Source organism: Bacillus rossius, chromosome 1 (genome assembly GCF_032445375.1).
Source record: "Bacillus rossius redtenbacheri isolate Brsri chromosome 1, Brsri_v3, whole genome shotgun sequence".
Classification (NCBI taxonomy): Eukaryota; Metazoa; Arthropoda; class Insecta; order Phasmatodea; family Bacillidae; genus Bacillus; species Bacillus rossius.
The window spans coordinates 139490146-139512696 of record NC_086330.1 but is presented as its reverse complement, the minus strand read 5'-3'; the positions used below and the strand labels follow the sequence as shown (position 1 = coordinate 139512696).

The following is a 22551-nucleotide window of genomic DNA, read 5'->3' as shown; positions in this document are numbered from 1 at the left end:
TCTCTGCCGCAGGGTCGACAAACCCTCTAGCGCGTGTGCCGTGGCTGCTGCTGACCCCTCCCCCCTTTAGCACTCCGTCACTCTTGCGTGCGTCTAACTTCGTACACCGTCACGTCCTCGTGGAGTAATTGCTTCCGCGGTTCGATTCATCCGCGCTTCCCCGCCGCTCCTGCGCCTAGTGTAACCTGTGCTTTACGTCTCCGACGGCTTTAGGAATCTCCCTCCGCGCCGTTGGTCTCGGTCGTTACGATGCTTGCAAACTGGTCAAGTGATAAGCGTGTCGTAACTTGTCTCCCCAATTCGACAGTTCGGTAAATTAATAGAGCAGTAACAGTGTCGCCCGTTTCAAAAACGTCACTTCCAAAGCATCGCACGATGTTTGTTTACAAATCTTAACAATCACGTGAAGTTCGAGGTTCCCGCTGACAAGAATAATCTGGGAAACAAAGAAAACTCAGGGAATTAGAAAGGTGTCAAAATCCTGGGAAACGCAAGGAAATTTCTATATCTTGGTACAAATCAGTTTCACTAATTTTTAATACTATTGCAGTATCTTGACGTATTAAAACAGAATGTATTTTTATCTTAAATTCAGATGCGGTTAATAACTAAACGCAAAGAGATACAAAAAAAACAGTGTTTTAATTTGTAGCGAAATCAAGCCTGATCACAATCAACTATTGAAAGTGTCTCATTCCAGATATTGATAAAAAAAAAATATTTTACTCGGTATCTTTTAAATATTAGCAGTGTTTATTACGTAGTTTTGAACGAAATCATATCACTGCAGTACATTGTAGTCTGTTGTACAGAAAAATATTTTATGGCCAGTTTTGCATTTTATTTATGTTATTCGAAATGTGTTTGATAGTTTTGTATTATTTTAGTCGTTTTATCATATTGACAGATGAGACAGGGAAAATATGTTTGAGGGGACAGGGAAATTAGCTGAAATAAGAGTGTGGTAATCCTGGAATACAGGTAGGCCATTAGTATTTGGTAGGTACTCTTTTTTGGAACTGTCAGATTCGAGACGAGTTAATTACAAAATAAAAATGAAAACATAAACACACAGAGAATAAAACTAAATCAGCTTATGTCGAACAGATGGACCCTACGATTAAATAAAACCGGTATTATGGACAAAACAACTACGAGAGCACATACGAATAAAATCAAAATTAAATTTTCAGACAGCATAATAATTCCGTTGAATGAATTTAAAATTAATTTCTGCTTCTTATATTTTAAATTTGAATGAGTTCGTCTGTGCTGTCGTCGTTGTGTTGTCCATTAAACCTGATTAGTTTCATCGCTGGGTCCATCTGTTCATCAGCTGATTTAGGCGTTTTCTCTGTGGGTTTATGTTTACATTTTGCCTATTTCTTTTGCAATCTTGAATTATTTTTTTTGACAAAAAGCGCAACACTGCGATCGCGTATGTCCAGGAAATTGTGTTTAATCAAAATTCTCCCAACCATAGTTTTAGAATCAGTTAGGAAAAATAATACATCCATAATATTTATCCATACTTGTGACTTGATTTTCCTTATTGTCACGCTGCCAAACTTTCGCTTCTAAAACACCTTCCAATAGAGTTGGTCGAATGTTAAAGAGTTATGACGTCACCAAACTTTACTATGGCAGCCATGTTTGTTTGGCAAGTTGGATGACTCGAGTTTCCATCAAATTATTTGCATTAAAGAATGGTTCTAAAATACCTACTTTGGATTTTAGACTGAATCAGTCAATCAGTATCGTTTCAGCAAAATCTGAAATGGTGAACACATAGGCTATTAAAGAGGTCATAAAGATGTAATAACTAAAATAATGTTAATATGAATGTATGTAAATAATTATATGGTTATAAAGATGACGTAACTAAAGTTTATGAATGTCGTATGTAAAATAATTATGTATTATGTGTTTAAACTAAAAAGATTCACCTAACATCAATTTTATTATGTAACAAGTAATGTGATTTAAATTTTCATGTGTTTTAAAAGATAATGAATGTACGAAAGTCATAACAGGATCAAATTTTCCACCCAGAAATGTGATACATTATTTGAATTTCAAAATTAGATTAAAATTGAAATTTTTGAGCTAGCTTTGTCCAACAATAAGCTATGATAGTGTAATAAGTTATAAAATATATTTAAGGTTATGTGTCAGTCTTTATTTTATGGAGATATTTGTAAGCACATTTATTTCCATATTTCCCCTCCAACCGTTGTCAAATGTAGTTCTAGACGAAATTTTGATCGTGTGCGAGGGTTCTAAGGCCGGTCTCACACGACAAGTTTTTTTTCTCGTCATTACTGTTTTAAGAGTTATTTATAAAATAATTATTAACTTATCGTGAGAGACGGAGCCTTAAGGTTTTTGTAGCCTTTATTATTTTTTCTTCCAATATTCGTGTTTTTTTGGTGCATGATTTTAAATAAATTCATAATATAATCATATTTCATTTTTTAATTGTTTTTAAACACTTGAAGAAAAATTTATATAAATCGTAACATGTACAGAAAACATGAAATCACGTGGCTTGTGTTTTGCATCGCGTCGAACGTGAAACGCCCAGCGTATGCGCTGTCCACCCAACACAAAGGAAACAATGCGCTCTGTAGGAAATCAACCTCATTGTTTCCTGGGAGTTGGGTGGACGGTGCATTTCGTTCGATGCGACGCTACAAACCTGCTTCTAGGAAAATCCCACTTTAGTATGCAGCCTTTGTCTTTAAACACATTATTTTTAGTATACCATTCATGAATAAATAAAATTTAGTTTTTCCCAAAACCATAAATTACACTGGTTTTTATGGTATTATAAAACCAAATCTGTAATGGTTTAATTATTATACACTAAAACAATTGTATTTATGAAGAGTTCCACTATCCACCTCCAGGCTCCATCATCAGATTAGTTCGATGGTGCCAAATTATTGTAATGTCATCCGGATTACATACACTTGCCAAGTTTCAAATCGATACGACAATTATACGTATGTTAAAATCGACTCACAGATCTGTTTACACAGTTCGTTAGTTACAAGTGAAGCTAACATAAGCGCGTTAATAAAGAATTTGAAGATGACTGCTACGTTAATGATCAGTTAATCCAAAACAGAATACCACATGATTTCATACTTTCAATACATACTACGAAAAAAAAAAAAAAAAAACATTAAATAAGGACGTGTTAAGTAGAAAACACTTATATAAACTATCAAAAATGATTATATTGTGAAGTGTTTTAAAGTACGGTGCAGAAACACGAAGTAATGTGGGGCAGTAGCCGGCGAGTGACGCGCCTCGCCCTGTGGTTGCAGGCATCTACGGCACCTTGTTCCGGCGCAACAAGGAGGCCGCGTTCAGCAACTACCGCCTGTGGGAGTCGGCGGGCTTCGTGGTCGCCTACGCCTACAGCACGCACCTGTGCGCGCGCATGAAGCTGTTCGTGATGCTGGCCGTGCTGGTGGTGGGCTTCGCCGGCTACCTGGTGGTCGAGCTGCTGCAGAAGCGCAAGGCAGACCGCCTGAAGCGGCTCGCCGAGGACCCCAAGGCCGCGGCCGCCGAGATGGCCAGGAGCCACGCCGTGGAGGAGACGGACGACGAGAAGGACGACATCGACGACGACATCATCATCACCCACCTGTAGGGCGCGCCTCCTGCTCCGCTACCCTCGCCGGGGAAGTAGAGGACTCCGCTTCCCATCTCCCGGTGGATCGGCCAAGTAGTTTCAAACGAATTGCAATCAAGTTTTTTTTCTCACTGATGTGAACAAGTTCTCCTCTCCCTTCCCCCCCCCCCCCCACCACCATCTCAAATCTATAGAGTGGCGGGATTTCCCCCCCCTCCCCCAAACACTCCCCTTCCCGCTCTTCCCGCACAGTCAAAAGGACTCTGAGTGCTTCGGAGCCGGTCTGAACGGTGGTGCAACGAGAGACAAAGGCAGAGAGGTACTTTGATACTTCCAGCAGTATTCTCATGTAGTGATTATTTTACCCCTCCTGCTCCAAGATGGTAAAATCATTAAAACTATGTATAGCGTTTGCGGTGACGTCGAGAAAAGACGAAGTCAACGCACCCCAAAAGTGTTGAAGAAATATGTTGAAAGGCTTGTGCCTTTCTGGGAATTATTGTAACAAAAAAGTAAAAACATATTTCTGATCATTTTTTTTTTAAATATATTCTACAGTTATTCTGTTATTTCAGCCCTTCTGGCTGAAAATAACACATGAGAAGAATATTTAATAATCCATACGAATCATTCCAACTTACTCGTATCGGACATTATTTTATTCTAGGTAAGAGGTTTGCTTTTTTTTTACTACGTGACAATGCTATGTATTATTTTTTTTTTTTTCAGGCAGAATAGGTTTTCCGTTCGGTGAAATGTATTGGAAAGCCACCTGCTTTTGTTTTCTTTCTGTCCGGCCTTTCCGAAAGTTGACACACAGTACGTCGCTGTCACATACAGAGAGTTGTTAGTCGATGGAGACTTTCAGTGGAAAAATAAAGGTCTGGGTTCGTTCTGTATTCTGCAACGTTAAAATTGTTTATCATTGTGAAAGTAATATCATCTTACATAAAGGTCAGTTACACTTCGCAAAATGTGGTTATGAAAATGAGGAATTGTATTAAGAGAAATTACAAGGTCGCACTTTACTTGAATATATGATGGCCAATATTCATTCGAGAAGAAGAAAAAAACAGGTACTTGTGAAAATTATTTCGACTGGAGGTGAGATATAACCCACGCACGCAATAGTTGCCCTCGCTGTCCCGTTCTGCAGAATTTATCACGCGACAGGTTTGCGTCTTATTCAAACGAGTTGCCTTGAAAGAGTAAGAAAAATTGTTTGCGTACTTGAACTTTGAGTGCGCGCGTGTGCGGCTGTGACGTCAAACGCGGAAGTGCTAAAGCTGTCAGTATAAACAAAATACGTGCACTATATCACAAATAGGAATTACCCCTCTTTCTCCAGTGTCGAGTGTAGTTGCTTTTCTTTTCCTGGTTTCTTCTGTGGGCAAAGCATTGTTTAGTTCACAACGTTTCATGTAAAACATAAAAATGTCTTATGAGAAATGAACAATAGATAGTTTCTTCGAAGAATAACAAGTAGCGAAAGTATCAATATGACGCATACTGTTGTATTGTGTTAATAAACGTCTTTTGAGGAATTTTTTTCTTACAATTTTTTTGTAGCATTGATTTAAAAAACGAACATTTTTACTTGCTTTTCAAGGATATATATATATATATATATATATATATATATATATATAAAATTACTAGAGTTACTATCAAATCCTCAATTACCATTAAATACAAATTTGTGTTCGAAGTGTAATATTTTAAGAAAACATATTTCAGGAAGGGAAACATCAGACAATCACTACTACACTAGCTAACGAACTAACGTATTTATCTCTGCAGAGGCTATCTAACATCAAAGATGTGCTTGTGTTTTCTACCAGTTCCAGTGCTCCCAGAATGATTGTTTAGTTCTGCAGGGAACACATGTAACACAAAAATAACTTGTTTGAATCATAAACATGTTTTATATATATTAATTTTAGAAACTTTAATTTCAGTGTTTTTGCTCATATATTGGTTTATTCTTTACTCGTCAGGTCTGTATTCAGATTCGAGGCACTCTTTTAGGAATTAAAGTCTAGATTCGAATTTCAGAAAAAGAAAATAATGGCTTCGACTTGCCACTGTCTATAACGTATTTAGTTCCGTGACGCTAACTTAAACACAGGTAGACATGTTACTTAATTAACTGTCGGGTTTCCCTTTCTTCAGTACCGTGTGCTTGAAGCTAATGCAGTCCCCTAGTCCCGATACTGTTGCAAAGGTGATCCTAACCTCGCCGACTCCAGCCAGGATTGCCAACTTGAAACATATTGCGTAACCAACCCGTGGGGTCAGTAACCCCGCACGCAAGAGAGAGAGAGAGTGCGTGTTTTGTGTGTTGTTCTGGTCACGTGTACAAGAGTAACAAGTCAATGGGGCAACGTTCAATTTGCAACAAACCTGGAATCCTCTCACGCCTACTTTCGTGTGGCGTCTGAAGCAGTCATTCTCTCTCTCTTCTTGCGGCCCTTTTCCAGAAGTTGCAGAAATGTTTTGTTTTTATTTTTCCTATGACCTACGCTCGCCGGCTACCTTGTCATCGAAGTCTTTTTCATTCCGAAAAAAAAAAATGCATGTCCTCGCCAGTTTCGTGTTAAGGTAGGCGCACTCAGGTCGTCAAGGCGCGCTTGGCATGAATTGCCATAAAAGTAGGAAGTTTACTCGCTTTGAACATGAATCCACAAAAATAATCTTGGTAAATCAACCGAGGATTTTAAAAAAAATGATAAGTATACAGCAAATAACAACTCTTCTTCCTTCCAGTGGCTGTTTTTCCTGGATAACATCTGAACACAAAACCCGAAAAACCGGAATACATCGCAGTTACTACGAAGATCCAGTTATTTTATATTACGAATAACTCTTCATTGGAAAGCCAGTAAGTGTGCTTGTGACCGTGTAGTACGGACACTGCATTCGGGACATCGGAATTCCGGAAAGGGTTCCCCATCCTCTGTGTCGTTCATTCATCCGCATCGCACGGACAACACTGATGTCTTGCCCCCTCGCCGATTCCCACCGGCATTGTCGTCACCCGATAACGATCGACGCGGATAAATGAGCGCAGTCTTATTTGATGCAAGGTGCAGAATTCTCAAATCCGATCTGTGCGATCCGTGTTTGCGTTGACGGCGAGTATGCGCCTGCCTTCAGATGTGGCAGCGACGAATATCCATCCTAGACCTGTGCGAATACTAGTTTGTTATTTTACAAGAAGCGAATATCAAATCGAATGTTTAAAATATTCACGAAGTCGAATCGAATTGCGAATACCTATTGTTCAAGGCGGAGCTTTGTTACATTTATTTTGAAAAATACATAATTGAAGAAATAAAAATCATTAAAAAATTTCATGTTTGAACTAATTAAGTGATTAACCAATTTGGCTCTACATATTACACCATTCAGTAAAAGTTATAAAATAATCATGCATACGATTAAATTAGGATATTCATACTCTTGAGTGTCTTTTTTTAAGTTGTCAAAATCATTTAAGCAAGACATATACAACACAAAAAATAATATCTTCATGAGAGAATCTTACGCTTTCAATGTTTTAAAACTTTGCATCAAACGCGAAGCTCTGCGTTAGAACCGAAGCTCCAAATAAAACAAATAGCAAATTCCGTGGCAAAGTCATATCGAATATTGTAAAGAGCTTCGATCGATTCGCTTAGTCGAAGCTTCGCAACAGTCCTAATTGTTCCACTTCGCGTCGTACACTGACCCGACCAGGCGCGTAGGGGCAAGTGTGTAGCTATCGGGCGCGTCTGTGTCGCCCTTGTCACCCATGCTCCGGTGTCTCCACCACATAGACAGGAGCGCGCTCTGAACAGGATGTCCACATTCTGGAGATTCGGGGAAGTTGAAATTGTCCAAGGATTTTACTTGAAATACCGAAGATGTCATGGGAAATTTACCGGTGATACTAATTTGAGGGGAAAATGTCATGTTCCAGTACCTATGCCATAACTTAGACTGTAAAAGCCATTTTTTTTCTGATGGTGTTTTAGTGCGTTTCAATGGCGTATGTAGGGTTTTTTTTTGTTTTTAAGATAAAGTGGAGAGAGAACAAAGCGTGCTGGGGGGATGGTGAATACAAGGGTATTAGAAATTTTGGTCAGGGAAAATCATTTAAAAAAATGGCACCAAAGAAGTTTAAAGACAAGTAGACAAACACCAAGTTTAAATTACCATTATGTGCTGGGAATTTTACGAACAGCGCGAGTAATGTGCAGAATAATTTTCGTTAAAAGATATATATACATCGTGCAATACGTAAGCACCCAGAGCCTGCGCAGTGTAAATCCGGAACGAGAGCCGTGATGAGATGCAAATGCGGTAAGCCGCCGTGGACGGGAGGGGCCGAGCCGCGCACCACAGGCTGAGGAAGAGCGGGCGACAGAGGGAGGCGGGTGAAATGTGTGCCAGCCACCGCCGGCGGCATGTGGGTCACCGGGTCTCGCCGGGTCGACGCCCCGCGCGGCGTGTGTGCGTGTGTGCGTGTGTGCGTGGGACGGCCATCGCTCCTCGCTGCGACTCCATGCTTCCTTCGGCCAGTAACAAGCAGCGCAGATAAACATGTGCCATGTTGGCGCATTCACTAGCGCGTTCTTGTGAGACCTGCATTGTGCATCTTAACCTGCGTAGTGTGACATCAGCCTTAAACATACTCCATTCCCACGTTTTCACGCTTTCGGTGACATTGCTAGCAAAAATTGAAGCCTAACTAACAGCAACGATCGGAATATTGCTCTTTACAACCATGAAGGTACGAAGTTAGGAAGTAGTTTGCCATGTTGGTAGGAATTTTTGTTTGCTTGATTACGTGCTGTTAACATCTTTGTTTGAAGACACCTACTTCATTGTGGAATTTTTAACGTTTCTTACTATTGAAGTTCCTTTCAAGCTATTAAAGCAAACTTTATACCTTTATTCAGCTTTGGTTTCTTTTTCTAACCAATTGCGATTTTCAACTTTCGAACAGACATCACTCTGACTAACACCTTTATTTTTCCCGTCAAAAAAACCACTCGATGCTTTTTTTTTACGGAAAAAAAACTTTATGAAAACCGTTCTTCTGAAATGACGCAACAACTTGATCCTCTTCCCGTCTTGGCTTCACGCCATTTCGTCATCAATCCGGCACGGTATTGGCGATTCTTGCGGACATGATTTGTACCACAACCACAGCCATTTGGTGGACCGCGTGGCGTAGGAGATAATAAATAATCCCCTGCTGGCACGCATTACAGTTCTCGCGAGCGAGCAGAAACCACGATGGAGAGGCTGTGGTGACTGGCAGCTAGAAGCCAGCGGGCGCGGCGCTAATGGAGCCGATGCAGGCAGGCGCCTGGGAGTGACGGGTGGAGGCTGACCGACGCAGGTAGCGCTAAGGGCGATGCAACCCAGTGAATTTACAAGCGCTACCGCCTCTACGGGAATAAGTCTTATCGGTGTACGGAATTAATGTTGTCGTCTTTCGTTGTTTTGCTCGTACGAGATCGCTATTTTTTAAGATATAAGAGTTTAAGAAGGGAAAAAAGAACATTTTTCGACAATTATGGAAGTATAATTTTGATTTATAAGTTGCGCACGTTCTTAAGAAATCCTAGCCTGTAGTACTGCAGGAAAAACCAATGTTTTTGTTTAGTATCTGAACTCACTGCGACGGTAAAGGTTATGTTTCACGTCGCACGGTCGTGCACAGAGGCGTAATCGTCACGCGTTGCAGATCACGGATCGTTGAGTCGTTGCATTTTCAAAAGTCAATAGTTTTGGTTTCGAGGCACCTTCTTTGGGCTATTGAGTATAATGCCAGTTTTCTCGCTAACGTGTGTTACACGCTTGCTTGAAAAGAGTCAAGTGTTGTATTCATAATAAACACTCAAGTTTAACACACACAAAATTGTTCATTTTATGAATTTCACTAGCTGGGTAATGCACGCAACTCAAATTCTATCGTCCCTAATTTTTAAGTAATTTGTCACACAAAAAAAATTGAACTCAAAATGGCGGCGAGTAGGAGCCTACTGATCCGTGGATGCACCATCGAGTTGGTCGACGGAGCCCTCGCTAACGGAGAAAGTTATTTTTCGAGAGTCATCTGGCGCGCCACCCGTCATTTCCGGGAGAGTTAGATGGATGGGGGGGGGGGGGGGAGCGGCGAGCTGGTGGACAGGACATTCCTTTGGCCGCGGGCAGCCTGGAAAGTCGTGTTCCTGGCGGGGGTGCGACGATACCTCTCATCAGAGTTGCCTTCCACGTGCCCCTGCCCCCCATCCCACCCAGGACTGGTGAGGTAACTGGGGGTCCGCCTACTTTCCACCGATGCGGCGTAATACGGCCTTGCCGCGGCCGTCGAGTCTTCACAGAGATTTTACCAAAAAAAAAGTTCACTTCTTAGGGCTTATTATTTTTTACTGAAACATTTAATTATAATAAACGTGTTTCGTTAAGATCATCCTTAGCCAAAAATTGCACTAAATTTACCAGAATTTTCAACTTTGAATTTCACTTAAATAAACAGAAGAGTTCTTCATAATTTCAAATGACTAAATCTTCGTAGAAACTGCACAATATTTTGACTGCCCCGGTGTATATTTCGTTCTGAACAAAGTTAAACACACGTGTATACAAAATAGTTTCCTCACTGCAGACTTATTCAGTTTGTTAATGTGTTGCTAATATACCAAGAATATACTTTTTTATTCAAGTTCAAAGTATGTGAAGTCAATGTCCGTAAATTTGCGAAGATAGTCGTAAATTTAAGAAGATCCCTTAATAAGTATTAACCAGTGTTCTTCGGAAATGAAAGGTGAAAATTTTTAACAGTGTAACATCTCAGATACAACATAAGTTTTCATGGCGAATAATACATTTAAAATAAAATAATATGGTTTATAATCGTTTGTAATGAGTGTGTGGGGGGACGGATGTGTTATATCTACATTCGCAATGATTCTAAGCATTGTTTCGCAACGATCCTGTGTTTTGTTTTTAGCTACATCTTTAACGTCTGGTGAAATTTCAACGTTGCAAGTTCTTAGGAGGTTAATTTATTGGTCTTGGGCGAAATGTCACTGCATAATACGTTTCTTACTGTAACGTGTCCTGCGTAAGTTGTTAGTTATTTGTCTAAAACTGGCAAACGGGTAAGTTATAGCTTTTGAGATTATTTATCGGGTGAGACCAGGCGGACTTTAGTTTTTATCTCCGCTTGACGTGTTTTTTAAAGTATCAAATAAATTGTCACCTCGGTAAAATCATTTAAACCCAGGACCTGTATGTTTTTGTTTCACTGCTCCACCGACTAAGCCATCCAGATTGACAAAGCCTGATTGCCATTTTTAGTAAACCATTAAATTATTATACTCTCTCGGGTGTCATTTCCATGTGGTGTGCTTTGTCAAATACATCGTGTTGGAAATCACGTCTGCGCGGTAGTGACGTCATTTATTCCACCCTATCATAAGCAGTGAGTCAAGAATATCTTTGCTGACTGGTGAGACACGTCACATCTCGTAAGTCATCACTACTCACTATTTTTTTTCAGCAAATGTAAACACTACTGTGTGTCAGCTGTGACGGTATAAAAACTAATTAAAAGGAAGTTGAATTGTTACTATAAATAATTATTATTGTTATTGTTGCAGAGAAATGTTTCAGTATGTGATTGTAGTTTTTTCATATGACGTAGAGTAGCTAAACATTTTAACTGTATTGGCGGAAGTGATGTAGTAGGTTTGTAAAAAAAAACTATTGGCTGCAAGTGCGAAACTGCGCGCTCTGACGTGTCCAGAGCGCCGTTCACATTGCAACTTGGTTCAATAAAACATATTGTTTAAAAAAAATTACTGAGTGTTTATTTTGATGTGTCTTCTGAAATTTCAGTTCATGATTTAAAATTGTTGCTGGCCGAAAATCGATTCCTAAACAGGTTTTATTGTGATTACTCTGGGAAATGAATTTCAACTGTTAAACATTTACAAATGTCTATCAAAACCAACATCGTCGTGACTGCTTCAAATATGCAATGTGCAAATTAAATATTTATACATATTAAATTCTCATTGTTTTTTCTTTATGAAATTTTAAAACAAAAGAATTCAGTCTTTTTTTTTTTTTTTTTAAAGCTACACAGGCAATATATTAAAATCTGATAGTTATGTAATTGTGAAAGGTTTCTATGCCAATTGATAATTTTATGATTAAGGGTATTTTTAGGCTCAAATTTTCACAATCCCATAACTGTTTCACTTAATATGAGTTAACGAATGTTATCAAAGTCACTAGCATTAACCAGTGTTGTTACTGGAAATTTTAAAAAAAATAGAAGCTATACATATAATGTGGTGGCAAATATAAATGTATTTGTTGTATAATGAAACCACTTTTATGATGAAAGTAGTACATGTTTTCTGCTATTACGAGAATCACTAATCAAATGGCGTTCAGTGCGGTGATAATTAATGAAAATAAGCTAAACCTACTCCTGAAATAAATCTGTTTCAACTACCTTTATTTGATTACACAATTCATTTATAATAAACTTATAATACAAACTCCCATTTATACAGTTTCGTTTACAAAAATTATACATTTTTCAGGGCCATGTCCAAGCTTCCTTAATTTTTGAAGTTTTGACAGATATTGCAGTCGGAATCTTCACGTTTCAAATTCTGCGGAGCCGTTCTTTTTTCCTTAAGTTAACCTGAAATGTTAAGTGTTTCTTCCTGACTGGCTGGAGTTCCTGGCCAATCAGATGCTACTTCGGAAAGCCAACAAAAGCCAAAAAAATATTTCAAAGCTCATCGTGAATCGACCAAACAACACTAATTGGTCGATAAGAAATAACCCGCTGGGTCTGCAAACCACTTCCTTGCTTCCCAGTCTATAATATACAATCGCAATATTTTAAAGGCCATTTCCGAATTCGACGGAAGTATATACTGCTGTCCAGACGAAGTGCAGTATTAAGGCGCGTAAATAAACTAATATTTGTACTACTACTCGCGTGCTCCCAGGTGGAGAAGCCCTACGAAGCATAATGACTTATCGGCACACTCAAATATTGATCTTATTTACCTTCGTGTAACTTGGGTGCCCGAAGAGTTCCGAAGTTGACCGAAGTTCACCGCCCTCTCAGGAAAGATGTCGATGTCATCTTTCATAGACTTAAGTGTCGGAGATATTATATAATTGTCTGGCTACATAAAAAATACTTAAAAAATAGTGTGGAGGTTGGTTAACTATGCTAGCTACAATCAAAATACTGTGATTTAATGTGAACAAATGGTAAGGTTAAGTCAGCTTCATTACCAATACTATAAATTTAAAGAGGGTAATTTTTTACGTTGTTAAGTTAGCTACATTTTCAATTTGCATATCTCCACAGTATTTTTAATGTAACTAGTCAACTGACACAATTTTACATTAACTACCATTCTCACGATATTACAAATTTGTGATATTTACACTAAACAACCACTCAATGAAATGGTAAACTACTAAAACCACCATTTTGGAATTTTTATTTTCAGATAATTGGCTTTCCGTCAGAATTACCAATTCTTTTTAAGCAATCAGCATAAAATTTTCAACTAAATATAACACATACGTTATAAATGGAATTTAAAGTTGGTGACGTTTTAATTTTAAGTAAACAGAAAGAAAAATAAATGACAGGTTTTGATTTTAAGGTCCCTGTCTTTACTGTTGCAAGCTGTTTGTAAACACAGTAAGGACGCATAAAAAAGCACAAGTTAAGCAGATGTAAATATTCGGGTGTGCCGAAAAGTGTAGGCTTCCCTTCCAGGTGAAGAGAGACAACCGTTTTTAATATCGTTTTGGAAGTTTTTTTATGAAAAAACACTTTGGTAACTATAAAACTCGTAAAAATCATTTTCACTTTATTATTTACCAGACTCATTTTTTTAAGAGTAATTGTTAGGTGCAAAACAACAGTGCGCAGATTCTTAAAAACACTTACGGGCCTTGCATTACACCTTTATCTTAATTTCTCCGCCATAAAATTTCACTGTCACCGCTAAAAGTTCACAGTTATCCTGTGACGACGAGACGACTGCGCGCCAGTTCAAATACTTGCGCTTAGAGGCGATACCGCGCTATAAGCACCAGCGAGCGTGGCGCTTGTCATCCCGCCTCACCAACACACATACACCCCGACCAGACGGGCCCCCTTAAGACCAAGTCTTTAGTTTGAAAGAAGTCGACTGTGATCTCGTATCTGCGACAAGAAACACCGCCTCCGCTGAAACGGGCCAAGAGGCCCGCGAACAAGCGATGACCAAGTCGCAGCTTGAAGACGCTGGGGCAACCAGTCACGTGGTCCGACATTCCACCCAAGGCTGCGGTTCGCTGCCACCCGCCCACCAGAGTGCGCCTTCCCCGTCGCCACTGGCGCCGCCCGTTGGCTGGAGACCACCGCAGCGGGCGTCACTGGAGACGGCGAAGGGCGACGAGATCATAGGTAACGAATAGATACCTGCAAAATTCGCGGATTCATTCGGTGATAGGCTAGAATGCAAACACATATACCTCTTAGATAATTTTGCTATTGGCTTACTGTTCATCTGGACGAATCTCAAACAGTTATAAACCCTCAACCAAAGAAGGATCGAATCACAGACAAACCAGCTGAGACGACTTACAAGTCGGCAGCCAACGAACTTGCGTTATTTGCCCGAGTGTACAGGGGTATGTGCAGTCTATCCGGAAGGCCATCGAAACCGCGAATTTTGCAGGTCTCTAGCTAATGAAGCACCGGACGGAATGCAAGTACGTTCGACGAAACCCACCGTGTCGCTGCAACATCCGCCCTCCCTTCTGCAAACATCTGGGTTCGATACCCGGAACACCTCGGCGGGAGGGGCCCGCCTAGTAAGGGGTGTGTCTGTGTCACTGCTAGTCTCGCTGCTGCTTCTAGCGCGGTGTCTCCTCTCAACTGGCGCGCAGTCTTCTCGTCGTGCATAATACAACTACGAGATATGAGCCGTGACAGTAACATTTTATACGCGTAGAAATAAAGATAAAGGTGTAATTCAAGTCCCTTTGAGTGTTTTCAAGAATCGGTACCGAAAGGAGACTCGATGAAAAATCGACGTCTTCGACGACAATAACGTGTCCAGTTTGCGATCACGAAATCCACCGCTGAAGCTTCCCCTTGCCATTGTCACGTCACCAGAGACGGCATGAGGTTCACCCACGCCTGGCCATCTGCGTTTGTCACTGACGTCACACCTAGCTAGTGATAGGGAACCCTTCTCCCCCCGCCAACAACTCTTGGACACGTCGACTCCTCCACGTCATTCCAGACGCCTGCCAATGGGGACAAGGCGTACTACTGCGAGCACCGCGCGGCTTCTTCAGAAAAAGGGACGATAATAGGTGTGGGGCAGGTACGCACTATTAAGTCGTTACAAGAATTATTACAAACACTCCAGAGAGGCCACTGATATTTTCATACGACAATTCGTACTCGTTTGCGTTTTGAGAGGAATTTTTAACTGGTGAATCGACCCAAATGTTTTTTTTTTTTTCAGATCGGCGTTTGAGAAATCATGAAGGCACTAGCTGCGCTTACGTAATTTTTGAGTTTTGCATTAATTGTAGTAACGAAAATGAAGAACTACAATGAAGATAATAGGGAGACAATAAATTTGGTTGTATCAGTTAGTTGAGGACAGTGAACGTATTAGAAACGGGTACTCGTAACATATGTAATGGTCTACGATTAAAAAATAATCCAATCATTTTCCTGGAGTTATTCTGGGAAAATGTGGAAAACCGAAGTCAGGCTGGCTTGAATGAGGTTCGAACCCGCGTTCTCCTGAATGCGAGTCCAGCGCTTTAATTGTGCGCCTCGTCGCGTGGTTGCTTGTTGATAAATCCCAATAATTTAATTTTATGTAGTTTCGCAACCTGGGTGCGAAAGAGAAGAACTCAGTTCAGAACCATTTTTTTTTTTTAATGTCTTACTTGCCGCTGGATCAAACGTGTCAGCCATTATTCCGTCACGACTTTCAAAATTTTTCTTCCGCTTTCCCTAGCCTCCAGATAATACTACCTATCATCCGTACCTACTAACCCTGTCCGACAAACGTTTGACGGTTCCAAGAAAGCCCGTGCGCCGCTATATCTCGTGCGCGCACCGACACCAAGGTCCCGCAGGCTGGCGCGCGCCGAAGGAGGACTAAGGCGGACGACGCCGCAAGGTTGGAACCGTCGCCAAGGACGTGGAGGGGGGTTCGACGCCGGCACCGCGTTGTTGTCCGCGCGCTCGCGCAACAGCTGTCGAGACGCGGCGCCCGCTCTGACCGGATCCTGGTCGCGGCCAGCCACTCCGCCATCAAGGATAAGTTGGCCTCTTATTTTTGCAGCCGATTGTGCCAATGTAACTCGCTCCAACCAGCTGTCCTCAAAGGTCGAGTAAACAGATATCTCATTTATATGCTTTTAACTACTTCACTGGTCAGAATCAAGCACGTACTTTTTTTTCCGCTCCTTAGTACATTTATAAAAATAATGGTAGGAATAAGAAGTCAACACTTTGGTTTCAAAAGTTTTAAACAATTTAATTTTTAATGTTGAAAATTGTCCCTCTTTAAGGCAAATACAACACATTATGAGATTTTTAAAGACCATAAAACATCGTGTATTGGCAGAATTTCAATTGTATTCATTCCTCAAAATTATTTCAATACTAAACGCTAATGTCTAGAGAAAAATTAATTCGTAGCAGTCAATACATTGTTAGAATTTACAGTAATTTGAAGGAATTATAAACGAAGATTTTTTCGTAATTTCATGTAACAACCTTCGTAGAAACTACACCGTATTTCGATTTCCGAGTTGTATCTTTCCTTCTAAACAAAGATAAATTCACATGTAAACATAGCCAGTTTTTCAATGTTTTGTTAATATGCCAAGAATATATATATTTTTTTATTCGTGTTCAAAGTAAGTGAACTCAATGTCCGTAAATTTACGATCACTGGATAATTTGTATCCAGCGTACTTCATACACCGAAGGTAAAAAATTTGAACAGTGTAGTTATTAACTTTAGGCATTCTACTAAATTGTATACTGTGGTCTAACAGAGCCAAATAAAAAAAATATATATATAAAATTGTCGTAACCGTAACAGCTGTTGAAACCAAGATGGAGTCTTTCGATTCCTATCTCTTGGTCTTAAGAATTTATAAAATTATTTTTAATAGCATACCATAAACATGTACAGTACTTGTCTGTATAATTAATCGTCACTCTATGAAACCTTTTTTAAATCCCAAAATTAATGTTCTAATGAATATATATTGCCACTACTCAAAAATTCGTTTAGTTTGCAAAGCCTACCGTATGGTTGAGTAAGTTATAACAGACCAGAAATTTAATATACTTTTGTACAGTAGTTTTGTGAGTTGCTGAGTTGCATAATACTTGACTGCACTTTTACACAAGGGCCAATGAAATACGAGAGCGGTAGTAAGGCGAAGACAACAAAAACTATAAAACTAACAACTTATTTAATTATGGTTTTATAACTTTAGTTAAAGTTTTGCAATTCATAGCTAAAATACTTAAAAATCAAAGCTTAATACTTATTAAATATACTGTTTAGTATAATTTTAGACTAAGAGTGTGAAACTCTTAACGTTACATAAAAATTAAATAATACATGAACTTCTTAGTTTAAAATGCGACGCTTTTTTTTTAATTACTACCTATAAACACAAATAAGAGGATGAATTCTCTTAACATTATATAATACTTCTCAAAACATTTGCCTATAAAGTTAAAGGCCAAGCCAGGAAAAAAAAATTAATAAATTCGTAAGTTTTATAGATAAATAAAATTATTAAGTCTCGGTAGACTCTTTTTTTTTTGTTGTTGTTGTTAAATTTGCACACCTAAGTCTCTCATTGTCTTGTTCGTACGGTTGAAGCTGCTGCCGCCGAGAAGCTAGCAATACTTGTCGAACATCTTGAGCTGTTCTCTTGATCTGCAGGCCTTACAGTCCACGAGACCGGCGATCCGGGACCTTCGGGGCCGTTCTGCGATCTCCTGGCGCCAAACAGTCCCAGCTCGCCTGGCCAGTGCGCGACAGCCAACACCTTGCTAGTAGGCAACCCGCCACGCAGGCTGGTATGGTTGGCTGCGTGACCCGAGGTCATCCTCCAGGGCTCGTCGGGCCATTCACCCATCGCATCATTATTTTAAGCGTAACAACTGATTTTCGTTTACAAGAAATCGTTTTGTTTTCATTGGATATAGTTTTCTCGCAATGGTAAATATTCGTTTAAGATTTTTTTTGGACACACACCTTAACTGGTTACATCGTATACCACACGAAACCTCAATAACGGACAAAAAAAGATGAATATGCAAACACATAGAAAACATGTCCAAATCAGCCATAGACAACGCAGAAAATTCAGTGGGCAGTGGCAACATTAATTGTAAATAAAAACAATAAACGAACTGTGGCAACACAGCGACAAACAAAGGAACCCAAAGATGATGCTAAACAGATAGTGTGGACTACACAACGAAAACACAGCGATGCATAGGTGAACCCAGCGATGTGACAAAACAGATATTCTGGGCAACACAACGACGGCAGCACATACGAACACAGAAGGCTTCCTAAGACAAAACAGTTGCGACTGGAACTGAGATCTGTTCCCGCCTTCAGAAACGGTAATGTCGAGCATATAACACGAAACACCTTCATACTATCATATTTTCGCGCATTTAAGTTTATTTTAGACTTGAAGAATTAAATAGTAGGTCTTTAAATGTAGTAAATTACTTTCAAAATGAAATGTAAGAAAATAATATTATAACATGTCTGATGATCATCTAGGCGTATAAATTGAATATCTTGGCTCAAATATTACATTTCTACGAGTTAAAGGTGTATTCTATTTTATGAGTGAGGCCGAAAATTACTATTTTTTATACAATGTAAAATATACTAGGATATTTTTTTGCTAAACGTATATTAAGTCTAAAAATCTAAAACTATACTATTTAAAAAAAATTATTTTAGTTCAGGCCTTTTGTACGTTTTAGTCTGAGACAAGTTCAAAGGTTCCAGTAAATATTCAGGTTGAAAAATAAAGAAATAAAGTGAAGTGTTTTCAGAATTTCAAAATTCTTAAGTATTTTCAGAATTTCCTTTTTTTTCTTTTCAGACAGCACCAAGGATGAGTGACCAAAATTTCTAAAAGGGTGCGCCACCGTTGAGTGACCAGAATTACTCTATTGAGTATATTTCCTAAAATGCCAAAATCTCTGATGTAAAATGTGTTATAGTTGGGCGCCTATAAAACTCTATAAAGTACTAGTGTTGTGATTGTGTATCTAACACAACTACTAACCTCTACAGAATATTAAATAAAATATGTCTTGTTACGTTGGTAATGAAAATAAATTATTCTCAGGTTGTATGTACTGGTGTAGTTTGACTCTGTGTGAATATTAGAAAATAAAATGTCGTATATTTTCTTAGCAGTATGTCTCCTTCTCTTTGGTGTAAGTATTCTGACCTTAAAATCAACAAATATAATGACTAAAACAATATTCCTTAACTGGTAGTGTGTTTAAAAGCATTAACTTCTCTATGAATGCTGATCTCAGTGTAATAAAATTTAATTATTCTTTTCAAGACAGCCAAAGCTAAATAATTCTTTCTCTCTGGTTTAACATACACATGATATGCAAGTATGGTTATCAATCGGAAAAATAAAAGATATAATGAAAATTTAACTTTTTACTAGGGTCAAAAGTATGGTTGTATGGGTGACAATACTCTTTTGCAACATATTCAAATGTAACATGAAAAGTGACAGAGTCAATGATTAGCGAGCAACATCCAAACACCTTTGGGACAATTATTCATATTTAAATAGGTTTTTCATTAAAAAATTTCAATATCAGTTATACTTAAATGTCTTTCAGAATTAATTACGTTTTACGTAATTGAATCACTGAATAGTGGTTTGGTTATCAGTCAATATTTTAAATCTTATTGAACACATTTTACCTGGCAAATTAGTCTTTTTTGTTGCTACTAGCTCAGTTTCTTTCGGTAGATCAATATATCTCAAGACTTCTGGACCTGGGGCTATTCTTTAAACATTCAAGACAATTAATGACTTTAACAGACTTTAACTTCGATCTCGTACATATTACTGATCAATGTAAGTTAACCAGGTCCAGTATGTACAAGCTACAAGTCTTTAAGTAGTTAAGTAGTATTAAGTTGGTTTTGCGAGTTTCAAATTAGGTCTTGATCGTAAACATCATGGTTTAAGATATCTTGCCATTAGAATAGGACAGGTACCTTCTTGCTGTTCTTGTTAATTCGGGGATGTGGCAGACAAACCTCGTCGCGTCGTTACAAGACCAAGAGGCTGTGGAAAACCTCTCCGAACCTCAGTCTCTACTCCGATGTTGCTGGTTAGATCTCAGTCTCTCCTCCGATGTCGCTGGTTGGGTCTCCGTCTCGATGCACCTCCTCTCGTGCTGCTGGTACTCCCGCAGGACTGGCGTCGGTCACCTGGAGTCGTCTAGAAGACTGGTGCCCTCCGGTACACCGTCTACGATGCCGTCTACAGCCGTTGAACTCCTTCCATCTCGAAGATTGATAGTCGTTTCCTTTTTCTTCTTAATTAGTCGTTGATCTAGTTATATTTAGGCTATTAGTCAAAAACCTATCGTCGTCGTCGATTCTTTAGTAGAGCTCCGAACATCGGTAACTATCTCTTCTTCATTGCGTAGTTCCGGGTATTTCTTACAAAATCATCATTTTCACGTATATTCTAGCTATTCAGTCGTCGTTCCAATGTTTTACGTGATATTCTTACATTCATTTATGACTAAATCACGGAGATCTCTCTCTCTCTAATCATTCTCCCATGATAGTAGAATAGAAACTAAAGTTCCAATTTTTTTTTAAACAGTTAAAGTTTACTGTATTGAACACACTCCGAAATCTCACTGGAAATTACTAAATTGTTTAAATAAAATACATGCGCAGTCAAGCGTCCAATCACATATCCTCTTTACTCAGTCATGACCCAAAAACAATATTAAAATGTGCAAGCTCATTTCCTATTCGTCGCCGTTTAACAAATGTTTGCAAAGACATTTCATAAAATTAGTACTTAGATAAAACAAGATAAAACATTAAAAAAATTAAAGAGTAAAACAAAATTGACCTGACCATAGAGAAACAATACTTGTAAATATAATTCATAACAGGGCTAAGACAAAGTCATAGATGTAAGAAGTAAAATAATAAACATAAAATTCCTTTCTATTGAGGGCTTCTCAAATACCTCTATAAAAGAAAGCTCAAAGACTTACTAAAAGGCCAAAAAGTCAAATATTATTACCTGGTCCTCTCACGTTACATTGTACAATATGTCCATAAAATATGTCCCAGTTGTATTTTTCAATAGTATCAACTGTTGTAAGCGTTGTAGATTTTTGAATAAAGGTCACAATTAAAGAGTAACTCCAACAGTTTTGGGTAACTTATGCGCAAATACTACTTTGTTGTTTTGTCGCTTGCAGCGCCACTTACGCAAAATAGTGACTCCTAAGCGTAAAGTGTTTTGTCATCTGTATTTTACTTAGAGTGAATCTGTAATTTCTGTTCAGAATATGTTTCGTTTGTACGAGTGTGATTGAACGTCGAAGTCCCTGACCGCTGGACTGGTCGTAATGCTCGAGACGACAGAGCTCTAATTCGCTGGCCTCCACGTTCACCTGACAAAACGCAGTGCGATTTTTTACTTTGAAGATTTATAAAAGATTGTGTCTATGTTCCGCTGCTACCTAACGATTTGGCATAGTTGAGACACACACACTGTGTAAAGGTGCATATATTGAACATCTGTAAGAAAAACTAGACTAGTTTACCTTCAATTTTGTGTTTTATTTGTTGTGAATTGCCTAAATTAAACTGTTATAATATATCATTGAAACTAGGTCATTATTTTACGGACATCTTGAAGTATTCTGGAACCGGACGTTCTAAAGTATACTATTTTATAACTATTTACATCTCATTAAATCGATCCGGGATTTTTCCTAGTTACATATAATCGACAACTTCAAAAATATTACTACACATCTATAAAAAAAAGGTAATTCTTCACGGCAATAAATGCGCACCTAATTTAAAATTAATTTAGCTTTCAACACAATACTAGTGAGACACTTCTGAAGTCTCATGTTATTATGTTTAATGTTTAATTATGTTTAATGTTTAATTATGTTTAAAGTTTAATGTTAACGTAATTTTTTTAGTTAATGCTTTAATATTTATTTTTATTTATGTCTTCAAAAGGTTCAGTTAATAGTAATCAAAGACTTTGGTTTTTCCGAGCGGCCATTTACCTCTGTTGAATGGACTTGTCCACGTATGAAAGAGGGGGAATTAGCGGAGGGAGGTGTATGACGTCACGGGAGTGTGACGTATGCAGGGGAGAGACGTTTTGGACTCTAGCGACACTAGTGGATTCGCGGGAGATTGACCGACGACGGGACAGCTGATAGTTCCATGAATATGGGGTGTCGGTGTAGCTACGTGCACGGGGAGTATGGACGCGACCCACCCGGTCGTTGTTAGCTGTTAGCCGTGGAGAGTGCTACGCGGCGCCGTCACTGCAGTGGCCTGGATCAGCTGATTTTTAATTATAATTTGGAATGAACTGCAACGTATTTACCGTAAGCGATTTTAAACTTTTCGTGAGTCGCGAGTGTTAATGCACCTCGCCCCGAAGTGCGAAGACCGCTGCCGTTTGACTGTGCTACATGTGTCACCTACGCCGACTTTACAGCCCGGGTACCCGGAGGCGCTACAGTTTTG

At 39.0% G+C, this 22551-nt stretch overlaps 1 protein-coding gene across 4 annotated transcripts in view; it reads left to right on the top strand.

The window, feature by feature from the left end:
• LOC134546219 (UNC93-like protein) overlaps positions 1-11499 on the top strand; it is a 530827-nt gene extending 519328 nt beyond the window's left edge. For all 4 annotated transcript variants that reach the window (XM_063388842.1, XM_063388844.1, XM_063388845.1 and 1 more), the window contains exon 6: positions 3333-11499. In XM_063388842.1, coding sequence (XP_063244912.1) covers positions 3333-3661 — 329 coding nt within the window. In that variant the 3' untranslated portion in view covers positions 3662-11499. The remainder of the gene's footprint in view (positions 1-3332) is intronic.
• The last annotated feature ends 11052 nt before the right edge of the window (positions 11500-22551 follow it).